The 25574-nt window shown below is 46.2% G+C and overlaps 1 protein-coding gene and 1 pseudogene across 1 annotated transcript in view; one reads left to right on the top strand and one right to left on the bottom strand.

Annotated features, from left to right (window-relative positions):
- Positions 1 to 23269, bottom strand: part of LOC145876029 (uncharacterized) — a 29452-nt gene extending 6183 nt beyond the window's left edge. Inside the window, exon 1 of the mRNA XM_082971802.1 lies at positions 23237 to 23269. Within this exon, the coding sequence (XP_082827928.1) occupies positions 23237 to 23269 (33 nt within the window). The remainder of the gene's footprint in view (positions 1 to 23236) is intronic.
- Positions 1 to 25574, top strand: part of LOC145876063 (uncharacterized) — a 150587-nt pseudogene that overhangs the window by 33412 nt on the left and 91601 nt on the right.

Below are 25574 nucleotides of genomic sequence, written 5' to 3'. Positions count from 1 at the left end.
AGTGATGACTGGCTCCCTCCCTCTAGTGAGGTTATAGTGATGACTGGCTCCCTCTAGTCAGGTTGTAGTGATGACTGGCTCCCTCCCTCTAGTGAGGTTATAGTGATGACTGGCTCCCTCTAGTCAGGTTATAGTGATGACTGGCTCTCTCCCTCTAGTCAAGTTATAGTGATGACTGGCTCCCTCTAGTCAGGTTATAGTGATGACTGGCTCCCTCTAGTCAGGTTATAGTGATGACTGGCTCCCTCCCTCTAGTCAGGTTATAGTGATGACTGGCTCCCTCTAGTCAGGTTATAGTGATGACTGGCTCCCTCTAGTCAGGTTATAGTGATGACTGGCTCCGTCTAGTCAGGTTATAGTGATGACTGGCTCCCTCTAGTCAGGTTATAGTGATGACTGGCTCCCTCCCTCTAGTCAGGTTATAGTGATGACTGGCTCCCTCCCTCTAGTCAGGTTATAGTGATGACTGGCTCCCTCCCTCTAGTCAGGTTATAGTGATGACTGGCTCCCTCCCTCTAGTCAGGTTATATTGATGACTGGCTCCCTCCCTCTAGTCAGGTTATAGTGATGACTGGCTCCCTCTAGTCAGGTTATAGTGATGACTGGCTCCCTCCCTCTAGTCAGGTTATAGTGATGACTGGCTCCCTCTAGTCAGGTTACAGTGATGACTGGCTCCCTCCCTCTAGTCAGGTTATAGTGATGACTGGCTCCCTCCCTCTAGTCAGGTTATAGTGATGACTGGCTCCCTCCCTCTAGTCAGGTTATAGTGATGACTGGCTCCCTCTAGTCAGGTTATATTGATGACTGGCTCCCTCTAGTCAGGTTATAGTGATGACTGGCTCCCTCCCTCTAGTCAGGTTATAGTGATGACTGGCTCCCTCTAGTCAGGTTATAGTGATGATTGGCTCCCTCCCTCTAGTCAGGTTATAGTGACGACTGGCTCCCTCTAGTCAGGTTATATTGATGACTGGCTCCCTCTAGTCAGGTTATAGTGATGACTGGCTCCCTCCCTCTAGTCAGGTTATATTGATGACTGGCTCCCTCTAGTCAGGTTATAGTGATGACTGGCTCCCTCCCTCTAGTCAGGTTATAGTGATGACTGGCTCCCTCCCTCTAGTCAGGTTATAGTGATGACTGGCTCCCTCTAGTCAGGTTATAGTGATGACTGGCTCCCTCCCTCTAGTCAGGTTATATTGATGACTGGCTCCCTCTAGTCAGGTTATAGTGATGACTGGCTCCCTCCCTCTAGTCAGGTTATAGTGATGACTGGCTCCCTCCCTCTAGTCAGGTTATAGTGATGACTGGCTCCCTCCCTCTAGTCAGGTTATAGTGATGACTGGCTCCCTCCCTCTAGTCAGGTTACAGTGATGACTGGCTCCCTCCCTCTAGTCAGGTTATATTGATGACTGGCTCCCTCTAGTCAGGTTATAGTGATGACTGGCTCCCTCCCTCTAGTCAGGTTATATTGATGACTGGCTCCCTCCCTCTAGTCAGGTTATAGTGATGACTGGCTCCCTCCCTCTAGTCAGGTTATAGTGATGACTGGCTCCCTCCCTCTAGTCAGGTTATAGTGATGACTGGCTTCCTCTAGTCAGGTTATAGTGATGACTGGCTCCCTCCCTCTAGTCAGGTTATATTGATGACTGGCTCCCTCCCTCTAGTCAGGTTATAGTGATGACTGGCTCCCTCCCGCTAGTCAGGTTATAGTGATGACTGGCTCCCTCCCTCTAGTCAGGTTATAGTGATGACTGGCTCCCTCCCTCTAGTCAGGTTATAGTGATGACTGGCTCCCTCTAGTCAGGTTATAGTGATGACTGGCTCCCTCTAGTCAGGTTATATTGATGACTGGCTCCCTCTAGTCAGGTTATAGTGATGACTGGCTCCCTCCCTCTAGTCAGGTTATAGTGATGACTGGCTCCCTCCCTCTAGTCAGGTTATAGTGATGACTGGCTCCCTCCCTCTAGTCAGGTTATAGTGATGACTGGCTCCCTCCCTCTAGTCAGGTTATAGTGATGACTGGCTCCCTCCCTCTAGTCAGGTTATAGTGATGACTGGCTCCCTCCCTCTAGTCAGGTTATAGTGATGACTGGCTCCCTCCCTCTAGTCAGGTTATAGTGATGACTGGCTCCCTCCCTCTAGTCAGGTTATAGTGATGACTGGCTCCCTCCCTCTAGTCAGGTTATAGTGATGACTGGCTCCCTCCCTCTAGTCAGGTTATAGTGATGACTGGCTCCCTCCCTCTAGTCAGGTTATAGTGATGACTGGCTCCCTCCCTCTAGTCAGGTTATAGTGATGACTGGCTCCCTCCCTCTAGTCGGGTTATAGTGATGACTGGCTCCCTCCCTCTAGTCAGGTTATATTGATGACTGGCTCCCTCTAGTCAGGTTATAGTGATGACTGGCTCCCTCTAGTCAGGTTATAGTGATGACTGGCTCCCTCTAGTCAGGTTATAGTGATGACTGGCTCCCTCTAGTCAGGTTATAGTGATGACTGGCTCCCTCTGGTCAGGTTATAGTGATGACTGGCTCCCTCTAGTCAGGTTATAGTGATGACTGGCTCCCTCCCTCTAGTCAGGTTATAGTGATGACTGGCTCCCTCCCTCTAGTCAGGTTATAGTGATGACTGGCTCCCTCCCTCTAGTCAGGTTATATTGATGACTGGCTCCCTCTAGTCAGGTTATAGTGATGACTGGCTCCCTCCCTCTAGTCAGGTTATAGTGATGACTGGCTCCCTCCCTCCAGTCAGGTTATAGTGATGACTGGCTCCCTCTAGTCAGGTTATAGTGATGACTGGCTCCCTCTAGTCAGGTTATAGTGATGACTGGCTCCCTCCCTCTAGTCAGGTTATAGTGATGACTGGCTCCCTCTAGTCAGGTTATAGTGATGACTGGCTCCCTCTAGTCAGGTTATATTGATGACTGGCTCCCTCTAGTCAGGTTATAGTGATGACTGGCTCCCTCTAGTCAGGTTATAGTGATGACTGGCTCCCTCTAGTCAGGTTATAGTGATGACTGGCTCCCTCTAGTCAGGTTATAGTGATGACTGGCTCCCTCCCTCTAGTCAGGTTATAGTGATGACTGGCTCCCTCTAGTCAGGTTATAGTGATGACTGGCTCCCTCCCTCTAGTCAGGTTATAGTGATGACTGGCTCCCTCTAGTCAGGTTATATTGATGACTGGCTCCCTCTAGTCAGGTTATATTGATGACTGGCTCCCTCTAGTCAGGTTATATTGATGACTGGCTCCCTCTAGTCAGGTTATAGTGATGACTGGCTCCCTCCCTCTAGTCAGGTTATAGTGATGACTGGCTCCCTCTAGTCAGGTTATAGTGATGACTGGCTCCCTCTAGTCAGGTTATAGTGATGACTGGCTCCCTCCCTCTAGTCAGGTTATAGTGATGACTGGCTCCCTCCCTCTAGTCAGGTTATAGTGATGACTGGCTCCCTCTAGTCAGGTTATAGTGATGACTGGCTCCCTCTAGTCAGGTTATATTGATGACTGGCTCCCTCCCTCTAGTCAGGTTATAGTGATGACTGGCTCCCTCCCTCTAGTCAGGTTATAGTGATGACTGGCTCCCTCCCTCTAGTCAGGTTATAGTGATGACTGGCTCCCTCTAGTCAGGTTATAGTGATGATTGGCTCCCTCCCTCCAGTCAGGTTATATTGATGACTGGCTCCCTCTAGTCAGGTTATATTGATGACTGGCTCCCTCTAGTCAGGTTATAGTGATGACTGGCTCCCTCTAGTCAGGTTATAGTGATGACTGACTCCCTCCCTCTAGTCAGGTTATAGTGATGACTGGCTCCCTCTAGTCAGGTTATAGTGATGACTGGCTCCCTCCAGTCAGGTTATAGTGATGACTGGCTCCCTCCCTCTAGTCAGGTTATAGTGATGACTGGCTCCCTCCCTCTAGCCAGGTTATATTGATGACTGGCTCCCTCCCTCTAGTCAGGTTATAGTGATGACTGGCTCCCTCCCTCTAGTCAGGTTATATTGACGACTGGCTCCCTCCCTCTAGTCAGGTTATAGTGATGACTGGCTCCCTCCCTCTAGTCAGGTTATAGTGATGACTGGCTCCCTCCCTCTAGTCAGGTTATAGTGATGACTGGCTCCCTCCCTCTAGTCAGGTTATAGTGATGACTGGCTCCCTCTAGTCAGGTTATAGTGATGACTGGCTCCCTCCCTCTAGTCAGGTTATAGTGATGACTGGCTCCCTCCCTCTAGTCAGGTTATAGTGATGACTGGCTCCCTCCCTCTAGTCAGGTTATAGTGATGACTGGCTCCCTCCCTCTAGTCAGGTTATAGTGATGACTGGCTCCCTCCCTCTAGTCAGGTTATAGTGATGACTGGCTCCCTCCCTCTAGTCAGGTTATAGTGATGACTGGCTCCCTCCCTCTAGTCAGGTTATAGTGATGACTGGCTCCCTCCCTCTAGTCAGGTTATAGTGATGACTGGCTCCCTCCCTCTAGTCAGGTTATAGTGATGACTGGCTCCCTCCCTCTAGTCAGGTTATAGTGATGACTGGCTCCCTCCATCTAGTCAGGTTATATTGATGACTGGCTCCCTCTAGTCAGGTTATAGTGATGACTGGCTCCCTCTAGTCAGGTTATAGTGATGACTGGCTCCCTCCCTCTAGTCAGGTTATAGTGATGACTGGCTCCCTCCCTCTAGTCAGGTTATAGTGATGACTGGCTCCCTCTAGTCAGGTTATAGTGATGACTGGCTCCCTCTAGTCAGGTTATAGTGATGACTGGCTCCCTCTAGTCAGGTTATAGTGATGACTGGCTCCCTCTAGTCAGGTTATAGTGATGACTGGCTCCCTCCCTCTAGTCAGGTTATAGTGATGACTGGCTCCCTCCCTCTAGTCAGGTTATAGTGATGACTGGCTCCCTCTAGTCAGGTTATAGTGATGACTGGCTCCCTCCCTCTAGTCAGGTTATAGTGATGACTGGCTCCCTCCCTCTAGTCAGGTTATAGTGATGACTGGCTCCCTCTAGTCAGGTTATAGTGATGACTGGCTCCCTCCCTCTAGTCAGGTTATAGTGATGACTGGTTCCCTCCCTCTAGTCAGGTTATAGTGATGACTGGCTCCCTCCCTCTAGTCAGGTTATAGTGATGACTGGCTCCCTCTAGTCAGGTTATAGTGATGACTGGCTCCCTCTAGTCAGGTTATAGTGATGACTGGCTCCCTCCCTCTAGTCAGGTTATAGTGATGACTGTTTCCCTCCCTCTAGTCAGGTTATAGTGATGAATGGCTCCCTCCCTCTGGTCAGGTTATAGTGATGACTGGCTCCCTCCCTCTAGTCAGGTTATAGTGATGACTGGCTCCCTCCCTCTAGTCAGGTTATAGTGATGACTGGCTCCCTCCCTCTAGTCAGGTTATATTGATGACTGGCTCCCTCTAGTCAGGTTATAGTGATGACTGGCTCCCTCCCTCTAGTCAGGTTATAGTGATGACTGGCTCCCTCTAGTCAGGTTATAGTGATGACTGGCTCCCTCTAGTCAGGTTATAGTGATGACTGGCTCCCTCTAGTCAGGTTATAGTGATGACTGTCTCCCTCTAGTCAGGTTATAGTGATGACTGGCTCCCTCCCTCTAGTCAGGTTATAGTGATGACTGGCTCCCTCCCTCTAGTCAGGTTATAGTGACGACTGGCTCCCTCCCTCTAGTCAGGTTATAGAGATGACTGGCTCCCTCCCTCTAGTCAGGTTATAGTGATGACTGGCTCCCTCCCTCTAGTCAGGTTATAGTGATGACTGGCTCCCTCTAGCCAGGTTATATTGATGACTGGCTCCCTCTAGTCAGGTTATATTGATGACTGGCTCCCTCTAGTCAGGTTATATTGATGACTGGCTCCCTCCCTCTAGTCAGGTTATAGTGGTGACTGGCTCCCTCTAGTCAGGTTATAGTGATGACTGGCTCCCTCCCTCTAGTCAGGTTATAGTGATGACTGGCTCCCTCCCTCTAGTCAGGTTATAGTGATGACTGGCTCCCTCCCTCCAGTCAGGTTATAGTGATGACTGGCTCCCTCCCTCTAGTCAGGTTATAATGATGACTGGCTCCCTCTAGTCAGGTTATATTGATGACTGGCTCCCTCCCTCTAGTCAGGTTATAGTGATGACTGGCTCCCTCCCTCTAGTCAGGTTATAGTGATGACTGGCTCCCTCCCTCCAGTCAGGTTATAGTGATGACTGGCTCCCTCCCTCTAGTCAGGTTATAGTGATGACTGGCTCCCTCTAGTCAGGTTATAGTGATGACTGGCTCCCTCCCTCTAGTCAGGTTATAGTGATGACTGGCTCCCTCTAGTCAGGTTATAGTGATGACTGGCTCCCTCTAGTCAGGTTATAGTGATGACTGGCTCCCTCCCTCTAGTCAGGTTATAGTGATGACTGGCTCCCTCCCTCTAGTCAGGTTATAGTGATGACTGGCTCCCTCTAGTCAGGTTATAGTGACGACTGGCTCCCTCTAGTCAGGTTATAGTGATGACTGGCTCCCTCCCTCTAGTCAGGTTATAGTGATGACTGGCTCCCTCTAGTCAGGTTATAGTGATGACTGGCTCCCTCCCTCTAGTCAGGTTATAGTGACGACTGGCTCCCTCCCTCTAGTCAGGTTATAGTGATGACTGGCTCCCTCTAGTCAGGTTATAGTGATGACTGGCTCCCTCCCTCTAGTCAGGTTATAGTGATGACTGGCTCCCTCCCTCTAGTCAGGTTATAGTGATGACTGGCTCCCTCCCTCTAGTGAGGTTATAGTGATGACTGGCTCCCTCCCTCTAGTCAGGTTATAGTGATGACTGGCTCCCTCCCTCTAGTCAGGTTATAGTGATGACTGGCTCCCTCCCTCTAGTCAGGTTATAGTGATGACTGGCTCCCTCCCTCTAGTCAGGTTATATTGATGACTGGCTCCCTCTAGTCAGGTTATAGTGATGACTGGCTCCCTCCCTCTAGTCAGGTTATAGTGATGACTGGCTCCCTCCCTCTAGTCAGGTTATATTGATGACTGGCTCCCTCCCTCTAGTCAGGTTATAGTGATGACTGGCTCCCTCTAGTCAGGTTATAGTGATGACTGGCTCCCTCTAGTCAGGTTATATTGATGACTGGCTCCCTCTAGTCAGGTTATAGTGATGACTGGCTCCCTCCCTCTAGTCAGGTTATAGTGATGACTGGCTCCCTCCCTCTAGTCAGGTTATAGTGATGACTGGCTCCCTCCCTCTAGTCAGGTTATAGTGATGACTGGCTCCCTCCCTCTAGTCAGGTTATAGTGATGACAGGCTCCCTCCCTCTAGTCAGGTTATAGTGATGACTGGCTCCCTCCCTCTAGTCAGGTTATAGTGATGACTGGCTCCCTCCCTCTAGTCAGGTTATAGTGATGACTGGCTCCCTCCCTCTAGTGAGGTTATAGTGATGACTGGCTCCCTCCCTCTAGTCAGGTTATAGTGATGACTGGCTCCCTCTAGTCAGGTTATAGTGATGACTGGCTCCCTCTAGTCAGGTTATAGTGATGACTGGCTCCCTCTAGTCAGGTTATAGTGATGACTGGCTCCCTCCCTCCAGTCAGGTTATAGTGATGACTGGCTCCCTCCCTCTAGTCAGGTTATAGTGATGACTGGCTCCCTCTAGTCAGGTTATAGTGATGACTGGCTCCCTCTAGTCAGGTTATAGTGATGACTGGCTCCCTCTAGTCAGGTTATATTGATGACTGGCTCCCTCTGGTCAGGTTATAGTGATGACTGGCTCCCTCCCTCTAGTCAGGTTATAGTGATGACTGGCTCCCTCTAGTCAGGTTATAGTGATGACTGGCTCCCTCCCTCTAGTCAGGTTATATTGATGACTGGCTCCCTCTAGTCAGGTTATAGTGATGACTGGCTCCCTCCCTCTAGTCAGGTTATAGTGATGACTGGCTCCCTCTGGTCAGGTTATGGTGATGACTGGCTCCCTCCCTCTAGTCAGGTTATAGTGATGACTGGCTCCCTCTAGTCAGGTTATAGTGATGACTGGCTCCCTCCCTCTAGTCAGGTTATAGTGATGACTGGCTCCCTCCCTCTAGTCAGGTTATAGTGATGACTGGCTCCCTCCCTCTAGTCAGGTTATAGTGATGACTGGCTCCCTCCCTCTAGTCAGGTTATAGTGATGACTGGCTCCCTCCCTCTAGTCAGGTTATAGTGATGACTGGCTCCCTCCCTCTAGTCAGGTTATAGTGATGACTGGCTCCCTCTAGTCAGGTTATAGTGATGACTGGCTCCCTCCCTCTAGTCAGGTTATAGTGATGACTGGCTCCCTCCCTCTAGTCAGGTTATAGTGATGACTGGCTCCCTCCCTCTAGTCAGGTTATAGTGATGACTGGCTCCCTCTAGTCAGGTTATAGTGATGACTGGCTCGCTCTAGTCAGGTTATAGTGATGACTGGCTCCCTCCCTCTAGTCAGGTTATAGTGATGACTGGCTCCCTCTAGTCAGGTTATAGTGATGACTGGCTCCCTCCCTCTAGTCAGGTTATAGTGAGACTGGCTCCATCCCTCTAGTCAGGTTATAGTGATGACTGGCTCCCTCCCTCTAGTCAGGTTATAGTGATGACTGGCTCCCTCCCTCTAGTCAGGTTATAGTGATGACTGGCTCCCTCTAGTCAGGTTATATTGATGACTGGCTCCCTCCCTCTAGTCAGGTTATAGTGATGACTGGCTCCCTCCCTCTAGTCAGGTTATAGTGATGACTGGCTCCCTCCCTCCAGTCAGGTTATAGTGATGACTGGCTCCCTCCCTCTAGTCAGGTTATAGTGATGACTGGCTCCCTCTAGTCAGGTTATAGTGATGACTGGCTCCCTCCCTCTAGTCAGGTTATAGTGATGACTGGCTCCCTCTAGTCAGGTTATAGTGATGACTGGCTCCCTCCCTCTAGTCAGGTTATAGTGATGACTGGCACCCTCCCTCTAGTCAGGTTATAGTGACGACTGGCTCCCTCCCTCTAGTCAGGTTATAGTGATGACTGGCTCCCTCCCTCTAGTCAGGTTATAGTGATGACTGGCTCCCTCCCTCTAGTCAGGTTATAGTGATGACTGGCTCCCTCCCTCTAGTCAGGTTATAGTGATGACTGGCTCCCTCCCTCTAGTCAGGTTATAGTGATGACTGGCTCCCTCCCTCTAGTCAGGTTATAGTGATGACTGGCTCCCTCCCTCTAGTCAGGTTATAGTGATGACTGGCTCCCTCCCTCTAGTCAGGTTATAGTGATGACTGGCTCCCTCCCTCTAGTCAGGTTATAGTGATGACTGGCTCCCTCCCTCTAGTCAGGTTATAGTGATGACTGGCTCCCTCCCTCTAGTCAGGTTATAGTGATGACTGGCTCCCTCCCTCTAGTCAGGTTATAGTGATGACTGGCTCCCTCTAGTCAGGTTATAGTGATGACTGGCTCCCTCCCTCTAGTCAGGTTATAGTGATGACTGGCTCCCTCCCTCTAGTCAGGTTATATTGATGACTGGCTCCCTCCCTCTGGTCAGGTTATAGTGATGACTGGCTCCCTCCCTCTAGTCAGGTTATAATGATGACTGGCTCCCTCCCTCTAGTCAGGTTATAGTGATGACTGGCTCCCTCCCTCTAGTCAGGTTATAGTGAGACTGGCTCCCTCCCTCTAGTCAGGTTATAGTGATGACTGGCTCCCTCCCTCTAGTCAGGTTATAGTGATGACTGGCTCCCTCCCTCTAGTCAGGTTATAGTGATGACTGGCTCCCTCTAGTCAGGTTATAGTGATGACTGGCTCCCTCCCTCCAGTCAGGTTATAGTGATGACTGGCTCCCTCCCTCTAGTCAGGTTATAGTGATGACTGGCTCCCTCTAGTCAGGTTATAGTGATGACTGGCTCCCTGTAGTCAGGTTATAGTGATGACTGGCTCCCTCCAGTCAGGTTATAGTGATGACTGGCTCCCTCCCTCTAGTCAGGTTATAGTGATGACTGGCTCCCTCTAGTCAGGTTATAGTGATGACTGGCTCCCTCCCTCTAGTCAGGTTATAGTGATGACTGGCTCCCTCCCTCTAGTCAGGTTATAGTGATGACTGGCTCCCTCCCTCTAGTCAGGTTATATTGATGACTGGCTCCCTCTAGTCAGGTTATATTGATGACTGGCTCCCTCCCTCTAGTCAGGTTATAGTGATGACTGGCTCCCTCCCTCTAGTCAGGTTATAGTGATGACTGGCTCCCTCCCTCTAGTCAGGTTATAGTGATGACTGGCTCCCTCCCTCTAGTCAGGTTATAGTGATGACTGGCTCCCTCCCTCTAGTCAGGTTATAGTGATGACTGGCTCCCTCCCTCTAGTCAGGTTATAGTGATGACTGGCTCCCTCTAGTCAGGTTATAGTGATGACTGGCTCCCTCTAGTCAGGTTATAGTGATGACTGGCTCCCTCTGGTCAGGTTATAGTGATGACTGGCTCCCTCTAGGTCAGGTTATAGTGATGACTGGCTCCCTCCCTCTAGTCAGGTTATAGTGATGACTGGCTCCCTCCCTCTAGTCAGGTTATAGTGATGACTGACTCCCTCCCTCTAGTCAGGTTATAGTGATGACTGGCTCCCTCTAGTCAGGTTATAGTGATGACTGGCTCCCTCTAGTCAGGTTATAGTGATGACTGGCTCCCTCCCTCTAGTCAGGTTATAGTGACGACTGGCTCACTCCCTCTAGTCAGGTTATAGTGATGACTGGCTCCCTCCCTCTAGTCAGGTTATAGTGATGACTGGCTCCCTCTAGTCAGGTTATAGTGATGACTGGCTCCCTCCCTCTAGTCAGGTTATAGTGATGACTGGCTCCCTCCCTCTAGTCAGGTTATAGTGATGACTGGCTCCCTCCCTCTAGTCAGGTTATAGTGATGACTGGCTCCCTCCCTCTAGTCAGGTTATAGTGATGACTGGCTCCCTCCCTCTAGTCAGGTTATAGTGATGACTGGCTCCCTCTAGTCAGGTTATAGTGATGACTGGCTCCCTCCCTCTAGTCAGGTTATAGTGATGACTGGCTCCCTCCCTCTAGTCAGGTTATATTGATGACTGGCTCCCTCCCTCTGGTCAGGTTATAGTGATGACTGGCTCCCTCCCTCTAGTCAGGTTATAATGATGACTGGCTCCCTCCCTCTAGTCAGGTTATAGTGATGACTGGCTCCCTCCCTCTAGTCAGGTTATAGTGAGACTGGCTCCCTCCCTCTAGTCAGGTTATAGTGATGACTGGCTCCCTCCCTCTAGTCAGGTTATAGTGATGACTGGCTCCCTCCCTCTAGTCAGGTTATAGTGATGACTGGCTCCCTCTAGTCAGGTTATAGTGATGACTGGCTCCCTCCCTCCAGTCAGGTTATAGTGATGACTGGCTCCCTCCCTCTAGTCAGGTTATAGTGATGACTGGCTCCCTCTAGTCAGGTTATAGTGATGACTGGCTCCCTGTAGTCAGGTTATAGTGATGACTGGCTCCCTCCAGTCAGGTTATAGTGATGACTGGCTCCCTCCCTCTAGTCAGGTTATAGTGATGACTGGCTCCCTCTAGTCAGGTTATAGTGATGACTGGCTCCCTCCCTCTAGTCAGGTTATAGTGATGACTGGCTCCCTCCCTCTAGTCAGGTTATAGTGATGACTGGCTCCCTCCCTCTAGTCAGGTTATATTGATGACTGGCTCCCTCTAGTCAGGTTATATTGATGACTGGCTCCCTCCCTCTAGTCAGGTTATAGTGATGACTGGCTCCCTCCCTCTAGTCAGGTTATAGTGATGACTGGCTCCCTCCCTCTAGTCAGGTTATAGTGATGACTGGCTCCCTCCCTCTAGTCAGGTTATAGTGATGACTGGCTCCCTCCCTCTAGTCAGGTTATAGTGATGACTGGCTCCCTCCCTCTAGTCAGGTTATAGTGATGACTGGCTCCCTCTAGTCAGGTTATAGTGATGACTGGCTCCCTCTAGTCAGGTTATAGTGATGACTGGCTCCCTCTGGTCAGGTTATAGTGATGACTGGCTCCCTCTAGGTCAGGTTATAGTGATGACTGGCTCCCTCCCTCTAGTCAGGTTATAGTGATGACTGGCTCCCTCCCTCTAGTCAGGTTATAGTGATGACTGACTCCCTCCCTCTAGTCAGGTTATAGTGATGACTGGCTCCCTCTAGTCAGGTTATAGTGATGACTGGCTCCCTCTAGTCAGGTTATAGTGATGACTGGCTCCCTCCCTCTAGTCAGGTTATAGTGACGACTGGCTCCCTCCCTCTAGTCAGGTTATAGTGATGACTGGCTCCCTCCCTCTAGTCAGGTTATAGTGATGACTGGCTCCCTCTAGTCAGGTTATAGTGATGACTGGCTCCCTCCCTCTAGTCAGGTTATAGTGATGACTGGCTCCCTCTAGTCAGGTTATAGTGATGACTGGCTCCCTCTAGTCAGGTTATAGTGATGACTGGCTCCCTCCCTCTAGTCAGGTTATAGTGATGACTGGCTCCCTCTAGTCAGGTTATAGTGATGACTGGCTCCCTCCCTCTGGTCAGGTTATAGTGATGACTGGCTCCCTCCCTCTAGTCAGGTTATAGTGATGACTGGCTCCCTCCCTGTAGTCAGGTTATAGTGATGACTGGCTCCCTCCCTCTAGTCAGGTTATAGTGATGACTGGCTCCCTCCCTCTAGTCAGGTTATAGTGATGACTGGCTCCCTCCCTCTAGTCAGGTTATAGTGATGACTGGCTCCCTCTAGTCAGGTTATAGTGATGACTGGCTCCCTCCCTCTAGTCAGGTTATAGTGATGACTGGCTCCCTCCCTCTAGTCAGGTTATAGTGATGACTGGCTCCCTCCCTCTAGTCAGGTTATAGTGATGACTGGCTCCCTCTAGTCAGGTTATAGTGATGACTGGCTCCCTCCCTCTAGTCAGGTTATAGTGATGACTGGCTCCCTCCCTCTAGTCAGGTTATAGTGATGACTGGCTCCCTCCCTCTAGTCAGGTTATAGTGATGACTGGCTCCCTCCCTCTAGTCAGGTTATAGTGATGACTGGCTCCCTCTAGTCAGGTTATAGTGACGACTGGCTCCCTCCCTCTAGTCAGGTTATAGTGATGACTGGCTCCCTCCCTCTAGTCAGGTTATAGTGATGACTGGCTCCCTCTAGTCAGGTTATAGTGATGACTGGCTCCCTCCCTCTAGTCAGGTTATAGTGATGACTGGCTCCCTCCCTCTAGTCAGGTTATAGTGATGACTGGCTCCCTCCCTCTAGTCAGGTTATAGTGATGACTGGCTCCCTCCCTCTAGTCAGGTTATAGTGATGACTGGCTCCCTCCCTCTAGTCAGGTTATAGTGATGACTGGCTCCCTCCCTCTAGTCAGGTTATAGTGATGACTGGCTCCCTCCCTCTAGTCAGGTTATAGTGATGACTTGCTCCCTCCCTCTAGTCAGGTTATAGTGATGACTGGCTCCCTCCCTCTAGTCAGGTTATAGTGATGACTGGCTCCCTCCCTCTAGTCAGGTTATAGTGATGACTGGCTCCCTCCAGTCATTTGTGTTTAAATTATTTAATCAAACAGCGTGCTTAAAGCATCAGACAAGTTCAGTACATATAGTTGATTTTATAAAAACACATGGGGTGATTGGTAGAAAGAACAGATGACTCTTGGTTGACCAAGATGTATTTTAGTTGGGGACAGCACTAGAACATGATGTTGGGGCTCCAGAGTGGCGCAGCGGACACTGCATCTCAGTGCTTGAGGCTTCACTACAGACACCCTGGTTCAAATCCAGGCTGTATCACAACCGGCCGTGATTGGGAGTTCCATAGGGCGGCGCACAATTGTCCCAGCGTTGTCCGGGGTAGGCAGTCATTGTAAATAACAATTTGTTCTTAACTGACTTGTCTAGTTAAATAAAGGTTACATTTAAATACATTTAAAAAATAGAGTTTCATGACCATCCATTTTTTACAAATCCGGCAAGGCACCAATTTTGAGAAGGGTTTAAAACAAAGGTTTCAAACCAATTCATGAATGTAATTGAATCTAGGTATGTCTTGCCTTTAATGTAATGGCATGAAAAACAATTGGCTGAATATTATACAATGACTTATCAACAGCTCTAATAATTTGCCTCCACAGGAAATCTACACTGGCAGTTATAGAATATACTATATATCCTAGAAACCTGGTTAAACTATCATTATGACATCATGGATGAATTCTAGAATATACTATATAGCCTAGAAACCTGGTTAAACTATCATTATGACATCATGGATGAATTCTAGAATATACTATATAGCCTAGAAACCTGGTTAAACTATCATTATGACATCATGGATGAATTCTAGAATATACTATACATCCTAGAAACCTGGTTAAACTATCATTATGACATCATGGATGAAATCTAGAATATACTATATATCCTAGAAACCTGGTTAAACTATCATTATGACATAATGGATGAATTCTAGAATATACTATATATCATAGAAACCTGGTTAAACTATCATTATGACATCATGGATGAATTCTAGAATATACTATATATCCTAGAAACCTGGTTAAACTTTCATTATGACATCATGGATGAATTCTATAATATACTATATATCCTAGAAACCTGGTTAAACTATCATTATGACATCATGGATGAATTCTATAATATACTATATATCCTACAAACCTGGTTAAACTATCATTATGACATCATGGATGAATTCTAGAATATACTATATATCCTAGAAACCTGGTTAAACTATCATTATGACATCATGGATGCATTATAGAATATACTATATAGCCTAGAAACCGGGTTAAACTATCATTATGACATCATGGATGAATTCTAGAATATACTATACAGCCTAGAAATCTGGTTAAACTATCATTATGACATCATGGATGAATTCTAGAATACACTATATATCCTAGAAACCTGGTTAAACTATCATTATGACATCATGGATGAATTCTAGAATATACTATATATCCTAGAAACCTGGTTAAACTATCATTATGACATCCTGGATGAATAAATTTGAGTGGTTACACTCCTCCTTCCCCCATCCCTCAGCTGTTTACCAAACCAAGCCTCTGGGCAGCCATTTTGTTACTGTTGAAAAAACTCACACAACCCAGCAATCTGCCGTTCATACAATAACAAAGCTGTCATTCCACCAGTTTTGGTAATAAGATGATTAGGGGGTTGGAGAAATGTAACTACTTTCAAATTCATAGACAGACCTATGGATGCAAGGACTGACCATCCATGATATCAACATTATAGTTTTAACTATGTTGAGGCTATACAGTGTTGGTTTACATTTCTAAACATTGGAGTAAAAAAAAGCTTATTTGGGGTTCTGATGGGGTACAACAGTTGAACTAAGCTCATGAGGCATGTGTTATATTCTTCAAGAATCAATGGCTATAAATTAATAATTTAAAAGTCACAATATGGATGTAGCTATTGCATATTTCCGCTTTAACACCACACATCAGTTCAACAACTGCAGAGTTTGTGCCTCTGTATTTAAGACAGTACTTACTAGTGTTAATCAGGGAACGGTTTCTCAAAACCATTTTATGGCTAAGTTCACCGTTAGAACCATTGGACGCCTTAAGATGCGTTTGGGAAACCGGGCCCAGATGTCCAGTTTCCTCCTCTATCGATGTAACAGTCATCTCCCCCTCTTCCTCTTCCACTCCATAAACTGCATCCTCCTCTTCTTTTACTGTAACATCCTCCTCCTCTTTCACTCTGAACGCGTCTTTTTCTTCTTTCACAGTAACGGCCTCACCCTCTACTTCTTGTTTTACTGTGATGTCCTCTTCTTTAGCAGGAGGAGAGTAGCTCAGTGACCGCATGGTCGGAGATGTTAGCTAGCTAGGCTAATGCTAACTTAACCAGCCCGCTAGCTGAATAATAACAACAACACCGTAAATATGAAATTAAATCGGATAACTAACTAGACCACAGAAGTGGGTTTAAAACACAGTGGCTAATATACACTAACGCGTCTAAAGATCTTTATCGGTTCGGCTATTTTGTCTAGCAAGCTACCGTGGTGTCTGACTAACTGTTGCTGCTGTTGAAAGAAGAGTTCCGTCCACTAGATTATACGTCACACCAACAGCATCGCGTTAAATTCCCAGACCGCCATCTGCTGACTGGAGTGGGTAACGCAGTTGAGTAAAATGTTAATTTGTCAGACAAAAAGTTAAAGGGTAGGAATAAGGAACATCGCTGGTCATAAAATATTCATTACTTTCTTCAGCAATACTAGGAGAGAGGGGTACCCCTACACAGAACTGAACTGGATCTAAGATGGAGGACAGAAATACTAGGAGAGAGGGGTACCCCTACACAGAACTGAACTGGATCAAATATGGAGGACAGAAATACTAGGAGAGAGGGGTACCCCTACACAGAACTGAACTGGATCAAATATGGTGGACAGAAATACTAGGAGAGAGGGGTACCCCTACACAGAACTGAACTGGATCAAAGATGGCGGACAGAAATACTAGGATGGAGGCAAATGTAAGGGATTATAACGTCATAACGAATCATGCAAAAACATGTACAGTTGACAGAAATGTTAGTTAATGTAGAGACAAACGATTACGCATTTTTTTTATCGTAAAGTTCATTTACGAAAATTGCGATTTAGCCAGCTAGCTGACTAGCTAACATTAACATTAACCAGCTAGCTGACTAGCTAACATTAACCAGCTAGCTGACTAGCTAACATTAACCAGCTAGCTGACTAGCTAACATTAACCAGCTAGCTGACTAGCTAACATTAACCAGCTAGCTGACTAGCTAACATTAACCAACTAGCTGACTAGCTAACATTATCCAGCTAGCTGACTAGCTAACAATAGCTAGCTAACATTAGCCAGCTAGCTGACTAGCTAACATTAGCCAGCTAGTTGACTAGCTAACATTAACCAGCTAGCTGACTAGCTAACATTAGCCAGCTAGCTGACTAGCATTATGGGTGTTGTGACATGAGTATGAAATTGTCATTCTGGTTGTTTTAGGGACTCCTGAAACAACCAGCAAACCAGGCCGTCGTTTTGTGAAACAGTGGATGTATAGAATCTAGTTAGCTGAAGAATTTACTGTAAATTGAATGTACAATTTCGTAAGCTTGCCTTGCTGATATTTGCCATGCAGATAGATGAAATAACGTAGCTAGCTATGTTCTTGCTTATTGTGCAGTGGATGATTAAAATACCTGTATGCCTATGGATGTGTAGCTAGCTATCTAGCCGATCTGTGTATGGACCCAAACGTTTGGTATACATATTAGTTCAGAACCTATGAACCTCAGCTATCATAGCCAGTTGTATCAACTTCAAAACAGCCTGAATGACATTAATGAAGCCTATGGATTGAGTAGAATATAATATCATGTTGAACCAAGGGTGCAAGTCGTATATACATGTAGTTATTACCATGCATGAGATCCCCACATTGTAGCCTGTACATTTAATATATTCACTGATCGTGTACTCTACCTTGGCAAATAAAGGTGCAGTTTAGGTATGAATGTCTTTGAGATTATTTTTCAGTCATATCCAATACCAGGAGTATCAAATTCCAGTCTTTGAATGACGCTGTGTCTGCATGTATGTATTACAATTATACACTTCAACAGTGTTTACCAATCTTGGTCCTGGGACATCAATGGTTACGCATTGTAACTAATAGACTAGAAACAGGATTTAACTAGTTAATTCATATATACAGAAATATAATGTTAAAAAACAGTACACTACACTTCCTATGCATCATGTAAATACTCTAACACTGGTTCATCTCAACATCTAATGCTCTTCATCTGCATTGATCTGATAAACACAGGATAGGTGGAGTATTTCATCACATTACACTTCATTTCAACCAGTAGAGAATGTGAAATGCTTTATTGAAAAGCTCATTATCCAAGTGTTATAAATACAAGTTTAATCTGTACTTCAATGCACATCTGTTGTGCATTATAAAAACAGAGGAAGAAAGAGGAGGTGGTGAGAGAGGTGTAAAAGACAGAAAGGGAAAGAGGTAAGCACATAGGAGCAGGGAAGGCAGCACATGATTAATGAATCACAGTGCTACATAAATATTCTCTCAGTTCATCACAATTACATAATAGTGTCTCTCGTCGACCCAAAGGTTCTTAAAAGCAGGTGAGGTGGTGATGATGGGACTGGGGGTTGGCATCCTCTCACATCAAAACATACCTGCAGACAAGAGACAGATGGAGAGAGAGAGCATGTTTAAACCTTGTGTTATTATTTTTTATTCTAACATTGTTAGTCATCAATCAGGAGGTGAAATGCAAAACTGAACTTGGATCATTAACTCTGGGACTACTGCATCTCTGTCTGTATTTCAATGTAAAGCATCTCTTTAATAATACTTCCTGTATAATATAAACTGACCTGGGATCATTAACTCTGGGACTACTGCATCTCTATCTGTATTTCAATGTAAAGCATCTCTTTAATAATACTTCCTGTTGACCTGACCAAGTGACCTCTCACCTCTGATCATGCTGTGCCCTCTATGTAGCCAGATCAAATCACATTTATTTATATAGCCCTTTGTACATCAGCTGAAATCTCAAAGTGCTGTACAGAAACCCAGCCTAAAACCCCAAACAGCAAGCAATGCATGTGAAAGAAGCACGGTGGCTAGGAAAAACTCCCTAGGAAAAACTCCCTAGAAAGGCCAAAAACCTAGGAAGAAACCTAGAGAGGAACCAGGCTATGAGGGGTGGCCAGTCCTCTTCTGGCTGTGCAGGGTGGATATTATAACAGAACATGGTCAAGATGTTAAAATGTTCATAAATGACCAGCATGGTCAAATAATAATAATCATAGTAGTTGTCGAGGGTGCAACAAGCACGTCCGGTGAACAGGTCAGGGTTCCGTAGCCGCAGGCAGAACAGTTGAAACTGGAGCAGCGGCATGGCCAGGTGGACTGGGGACAGCAAGGAGTCATCATGCCAGGTAGTCCTGAGGCATAGTCCTAGGGCTCAGGTCCTCCGAGAGAAAGAAAGAAAGAGAGAAAGAGAGAATTAGAGAGAGCATATTTAAATACACACAGGACACCGGATAAGACAAGAGAAATACTCCAGATGTAACAGACTGACCCTAGCCCCCCGACACATAAACTACTGCAGCATAAATACTGGAGGCTGAGACAGGAGGGATCAGAAGACACTGTGGCCCCATCCGATGATACCCCCGGACAGGGCCAAACAGGTAGGATATAACCCCACCCACTTTGCCAAAGCACAGCCCCGACACCACTAGAGGGATGTCTACAACCACCAACTCACCGTCCGAAGACAAGGCCGAGTATAGCCCACAACGATCTCCGCCATGGCACAACCCAAGGGGGGGGGGCGCCAACCCAGACAGGAAGACCACGTCAGTGACTCAACCCACTCAAGTGACGCACCCCTCCCATGGACGGCATGGAAGAACACCAGTAAGTCAGTGACTCAGCCCCTGTAATAGGGTTAGAGGCAGAGAATCCCAGTGGAAAGAGGGGAAGCGGCAAGGCAGAGACAGCAAGGGCGGTTCGTTGCTCCAGCCTTTCCGTTCACCTTCACACTCCTGGGCCAGACTATACTTAATCATAGGACCTACTGAAGAGATAAGTCTTCAGTAAAGACTTAAAGGTTGAGACTGAGTCTGCGTCTCTCACATGGGTAGGCAGACCATTCCATAAAAATGGAGCTCTATAGGAGAAAGCCCTACCTCCAGCCGTTTGCTTAGAAATTCTAGGGACAATTAGGAGGCCTGCGTCTTGTGACTGTAGCGTTCAGATGCAGGAGGGGTTCACCGACACAGCTGATATAACCTAGAGGATTTAGGGAGAAGAGGAGAGAGGGATGAAGTGAAGGAGAGAGACTGTTATTGAGAAAATAAGGTAGTTAAAGCGACAGTGTTCAACAGGAATCTCTGTGTGGCCTCACCTGGTGTCCACACCAAACTAAGTGACTGCAGAGTACTTTATGCTGAAAAACATGAACGGACACACGAGGACAAACAATACAGCGTAGTTATAGAAATAATGAAGTGTCTTACTATTCTCCATGGTTGGCCCTCTTGCCTATTCTTTGAAGGTGGAAGGAGCCACAGTTATACACCTGAACCTGCTTACTGCACAACACAATCCATCAATCAGATTGATACATGAGTGTGTAGGTGTGGGTTATAGGGTGTCTAATTGTTCTACATTTTTTCAATATGGGTGATTTAAAATAGTCTGTTTTGTTTTTGCACAGACATCACACCCTTACCTAAACAGCACCCTCACCTGAGAAGTAGAAATCAAAGGGAGAGAAACTGTGAATTGAATAACTGCAGTTGACATAGCTCAGTAAATGGAAGAATACTCTTATTGCAATGTGAATGGCTCTTAAAAGAGCCTTTGGTTGTGCATAGTGACGTCTATGGTGTTGCCAGGGAACAGCACCCTCTTTGAAGAAGTAGGAGGTGAAGATCTCCTGCACACGGATTGCCTCTCTTGCTGCGTTGTTGGACCCCATCCTTGAAACATCCTGCAGAGCAGCAGACTCCTCCTCTGGCACACGGCGGCGAGCTGCAGATCCCCTCCTGGTCCTCGTGTCCATCCTCATGAAGTTACGCAGGACACAGGTAGCCTTCACACACCTGAATTCCTCCAGGAGGCAGTCCCAGATGACCCTGGTCACCCAACCTTGCAGTGCCCTACACGGTAACTGTAGGCAATCGTTATGAAGGAATCTCCAGTTACAGGGTCTCTGTAGGAATATGGAAGACAATGTAATTACTAGACTGTTACATCACCAGGTCATTGTGGATTACTAAAGTATAATATCCCTGATAACAAATCATGATAACATTGGATTGATAGATGCATGGGCACACATATGTACATGTGTAGCATGTGACAATAACAGAATCATATCAAGGATGGCATCACAAATGAATACATAAATACCACTTGAAGCTTGATGATGAGTTTGAATCATTTGAATCAGCTGTGCAGTGTGAAGGCAAAAACAAAAATGTGCCCCTCTGAGTCCCCAGGACTGAGAACCACTGCTCTTCATTGAGACCTCTTCATATGTAGACTGGCTTTCATAGAGCTCTTTATCTGAGGACAGAAAACCTCACAAGAAACAGACTTCATTATAGTCAGATTACACCACACTGAATATTATGTTACTATTATCTCCGTCCTCACTTCTAGGGACAGGAACTACACAAAAGTACCTGCCCTATCCAGAATAGCCTCCTCTCTCACTGACAGTTGGGGCTGCTATCCTTTCACCCTCTTCCATGGCTGTTAGCTAGCTACCTACAAATGCATGTGGAGTTTGTTTTTTACAGTGATAAATAGATAGCTAGCTAATATGAAGTTAAGTAGCTGGTGATATTTAATTATATCTATACAGAATGTGATATTTAATTCTATCTAGCTATCTATCTATACAGAATGTGTAGTTGGCTAGATAGCTAGCTCATTTAGCAGCTCATTTGAGTTAGCCTGCACTGTAGCTAGTTAGCTAATAATACATCGGGTTTTTTTTTACATTTTCAAAATCTATTTACTTACTTACTTGAATAGGTTCTTCCAGCCATGTGGACAACTGGAAACAGGGCAGTAAAGTTTGTCACCAGAGCGTTTTAGAGGATATTACTATTGAACTATGTACCCATTTAATAACCAGACCTTCATACAAACTTGCTCTGCTGAATTCTTGACGGAGTCACAATGGGCGGCCTAAGAGGCATCTAGTCCATCTGCTGACTGGACGCAGTTCAGTAAAATGTACATTTTATCTTCAGACAACAAGTTAAAGGGTAGGAAGCATGAGTTTTTACTCAGCAGTGTAACAACACAGTGTGGTTAAAGACTTAGTAACTGAGTTCTAGTCACGATCTGGTTCCCTATAAGGACAAACAGTTATGTTTCTGTTTTAAATTTACAAAATTAAAAGGACATTTTAAATGTTTTCTTTACTCAAGTATGACAATTGGGTACTTTTTTCACCACTGCATTTTTATAAAGATCCCTTGCGTCATCCAGCCATTCCTCTGGGTAACCCCGCTGTCTGAAACACTCATCCAGCCATTCCTCTGGGTAACCCCGCTGTCTGAAACACTCATCCAGCCATTCCTCTGGGTAACCCCGCTGTCTGAAACACTCATCCAGCCATTCCTCTGGGTAACCCCGCTGTCTGAAACACTCATCCAGCCATTCCTCTGGGTAACCCCGCTGTCTGAAACACTCATCCAGCCATTCCTCTGGGTAACCCCGCTGTCTGAAACACTCATCCAGCCGTTCCTCTGGGTAACCCCGCTGTATGAAACACTCATCCAGCCATTCCTCTGGGTAACCCCGCTGTCTGAAACACTCATCCAGCCATTCCTCTGGGTAACCCCGCTGTCTGAAACACTCATCCAGCCATTCCTCTGGGTAACCCCGCTGTCTGAAACACTCATCCAGCCATTCCTCTGGGTAACCCCGCTGTCTGAAACACTCATCCAGCCATTCCTCTGGGTAACCCCGCTGTCTGAAACACTCAACCAGCCATTCCTCTGGGTAACCCCGCTGTCTGAAACACTCATCCAGCCATTCCTCTGGGTAACCCCGCTGTCTGAAACACTCATCCAGCCATTCCTCTGGGTAACCCCGCTGTCTGAAACACTCATCCAGCCATTCCTCTGGGTAACCCCGCTGTCTGAAACACTCATCCAGCCATTCCTCTGGGTATCCTCGCTGTCTGAAACACTCAGACAGCCATTCCTCTGGGTAACCCCGCTGTCTGAAACACTCATCCAGCCATTCCTCTGGGTAACCCCGCTGTGTGAAACACTCATCCAGCCATTCCTCTGGGTAACCCCGCTGTCTGAAACACTCAGACAGTCAGCTTGTTTGTCATAGTCACTCTGTGTACTACAAATCCTGTGTATGCAACTTTATTGGCTGATGGGGAGGATCTCTTTTAGGGGTGTAGGGTGGAAGCTGACTCCGCGTAACAGGGAATTCCTGTCCATCGGCTTCCTGTATAGGTCTGTGCTAAAGCCACCCCCGTCCCTCTTAATCAAAATGTCCAGATAACTTGTTTCATGCACATGAAAGGTGAGGGTGAATTTCAGATGTTCACTGCTTGTATTGATGAAGGAGTGGAATCGATGAAGTTCCTCTGCTGTCCCCTGGAATAGATGGAACACGTCATCAATGAAGACTTTTTCATAGCCTGATGAGCTGCTAGAATGGATTGTTAGGGCTGACAATCACATTCTTCTCTAACAACCCCACATACATATTGGCATAATTAGATGCTATTTTTTTTTAACTACAATGACCATAATGCACTGCGTGCCTACTTGTCTTGTCTGTGTTTCTTTTACACCTGCTTTGTAAAAGAGACAGAAGAATGCACGATGGTCAATGCTATCTGGGATCCTTGGGACATCCCTACCCTAAACCCTAACCTTAACCCCTACCTTAACCATTTTAAATGTCAACTTCAACGGGCTAGGGACGTCCCAAGGATGTATCTCTACCTGAAAATACATGATCTAAGTGATTGATAGTTGGTATTCAGCAGTCATAAAGCCTTATTTACTTTAATGAACTACTAAAATAGTGATTTTGTCAGACAGCAGCTCTACACTTTATTGAGTGACTGATCCATTCATCCTTCCATCCCTCCTCAGCCTTCCTCTCCTCTGAAGACCCAGTGAGGGTGGAGCTCAGTCAGAGAGCTGTTGAGGGACTGGTTAGGAAGAACACTTCTACAGTCAGAGGTGAGAGGTCACACATGGTTTAGATGGTAAATATTTATGTCCCCTTAGCGGTTCATCACGTCAGCAAAAGGGAATATGTTCCATCATCTATGTTTATTTACATTAGTGCAAATTGTCCACTGATATTGGTGTAATTTCTCACCCCTTTTGGCTGTATGAAGTTAATTTCCCCTCAGACACACATTTGTTCTTTGATATTATGAAGGTCATTTGTGTCAAATGTACTTTTCCCCTCATTCACCCCACCTCTTTACATTGCTTATGCATATTCAGTGGCCTGACTGCATCCAGACTATGTCAAAGGCCCATCCTGGTAGATCTGAACCTAATGCAGCTTGGAGTGATCAGATGACAGAAGTCACATTTAGGTGCCAGCTGTAAGTGAGGCCATAGATGCTCCATATACATTACTTTGAGTGTTATATATAATATGACTAAATGTGTTTCTGTGTTGCTGGGACAGTCAATAAATGGAACAGCAAGGCCACAGAACATGACATAAGGAGAGCTGTGGGAGACCACCTCAAGCCCCTGGTAGAGCCGGGGGTGGTGTTTACCACTCCACCACGCCTTCAGCAGGCTGGAAAAGTGGGATTGATCTGGTTGATCCATTTGTTTGTTTCGGTTTGCAGTAGTTGAATCCTTTGACGTATTGTTGAATTAAACATTTATCTTCAACAAATGCACTGGGTTGGTTGAAAAGTGATACTAAACGTACATACCAGCACTATTTTGACATAGTGGGAGATATACTGAATTTATACTTTTTTCATAATAAGATGGACCAAGATATGTATTGGTTTTACAAGAGTCTGTTGATTGTCAGTCATTGGGTTAATTTCTTTTGCAATATGTTCAAATCAAGCTTTATTTATACAGCACATTTCAGACATGGATGCTTCACAGGAAAAAATAATAAAACAATGAAAATAAACAGAAATATTTACCACAACAAACATAAGATTAACAACTGAAAGACGAATTATCATTCTAAGGAAAATCCATTGATTAAAATATTAATTGGATGCAACATCCAACCCAAAATATAACTTGTTTTTTAGGAGGGGCTCTGAAAGACACTATGGGGTGTCCACTGGAAGTTGACTAGTAACAACAACTGGGACCTAAAAGACACCCACCATGAGACCCACTAAATCTGCCCAAGAAGAGGAAAACAAAAGAAAAACCCACACCAAACTTAAAGACAGGAAGTAAACCAAAAAGGTGGAGCAACTAAAGGTGTTGACTCTCCACATGTATCAAGACAACTGGAGCACTGGGCCAGACACTCTTAAATAGAACCTGGACCAGCTCAGGTGAAACACCTTCCCACTAACGAGATGGACAAGCCAGCACAGGTGTAACACATACTGACTAACGAGGTGACACCAATCAGTGCGTCCTACGTGCTAACGAGCTAGACGTGCTAACGAGCTAGACGTGCTAACGAGCTAGATGTGCTAACGAGCTAGACGTGCTAACGAGCTAGACGTGCTAACGAGCTAAGCCAGCTCAGGTGAAACACCTTCCCATATATTCCTTCCCTATATACACAATATACACAAACATCTCCCACAATAATCATATTACTTGTAATTTTTTAAACAAGCTCCTTAAACTGCACAAGCAGCAATAAATCACTGATATCGATTAGGGGGGAAATCAGGTTGTACGTGCTGTTGAAACTAACACAACTAAAAAAACACATGGAAATGGGAGATATATTTTACCTCACTGGTTAGAGGACAACCTGCAGAAGACAGTCAGCTACATTTTGGAGTGATGCATTTAAATGTAGGGGTCACTAAACAAAGGAACAC

Source organism: Salmo salar, unplaced genomic scaffold, assembly GCF_965601325.2.
Source record: "Salmo salar unplaced genomic scaffold, fSalSal1 ptg000432l, whole genome shotgun sequence".
Lineage (NCBI taxonomy): Eukaryota > Metazoa > Chordata > Actinopteri > Salmoniformes > Salmonidae > Salmo > Salmo salar.
This window is presented reverse-complemented; position numbering and strand designations above follow the sequence as displayed.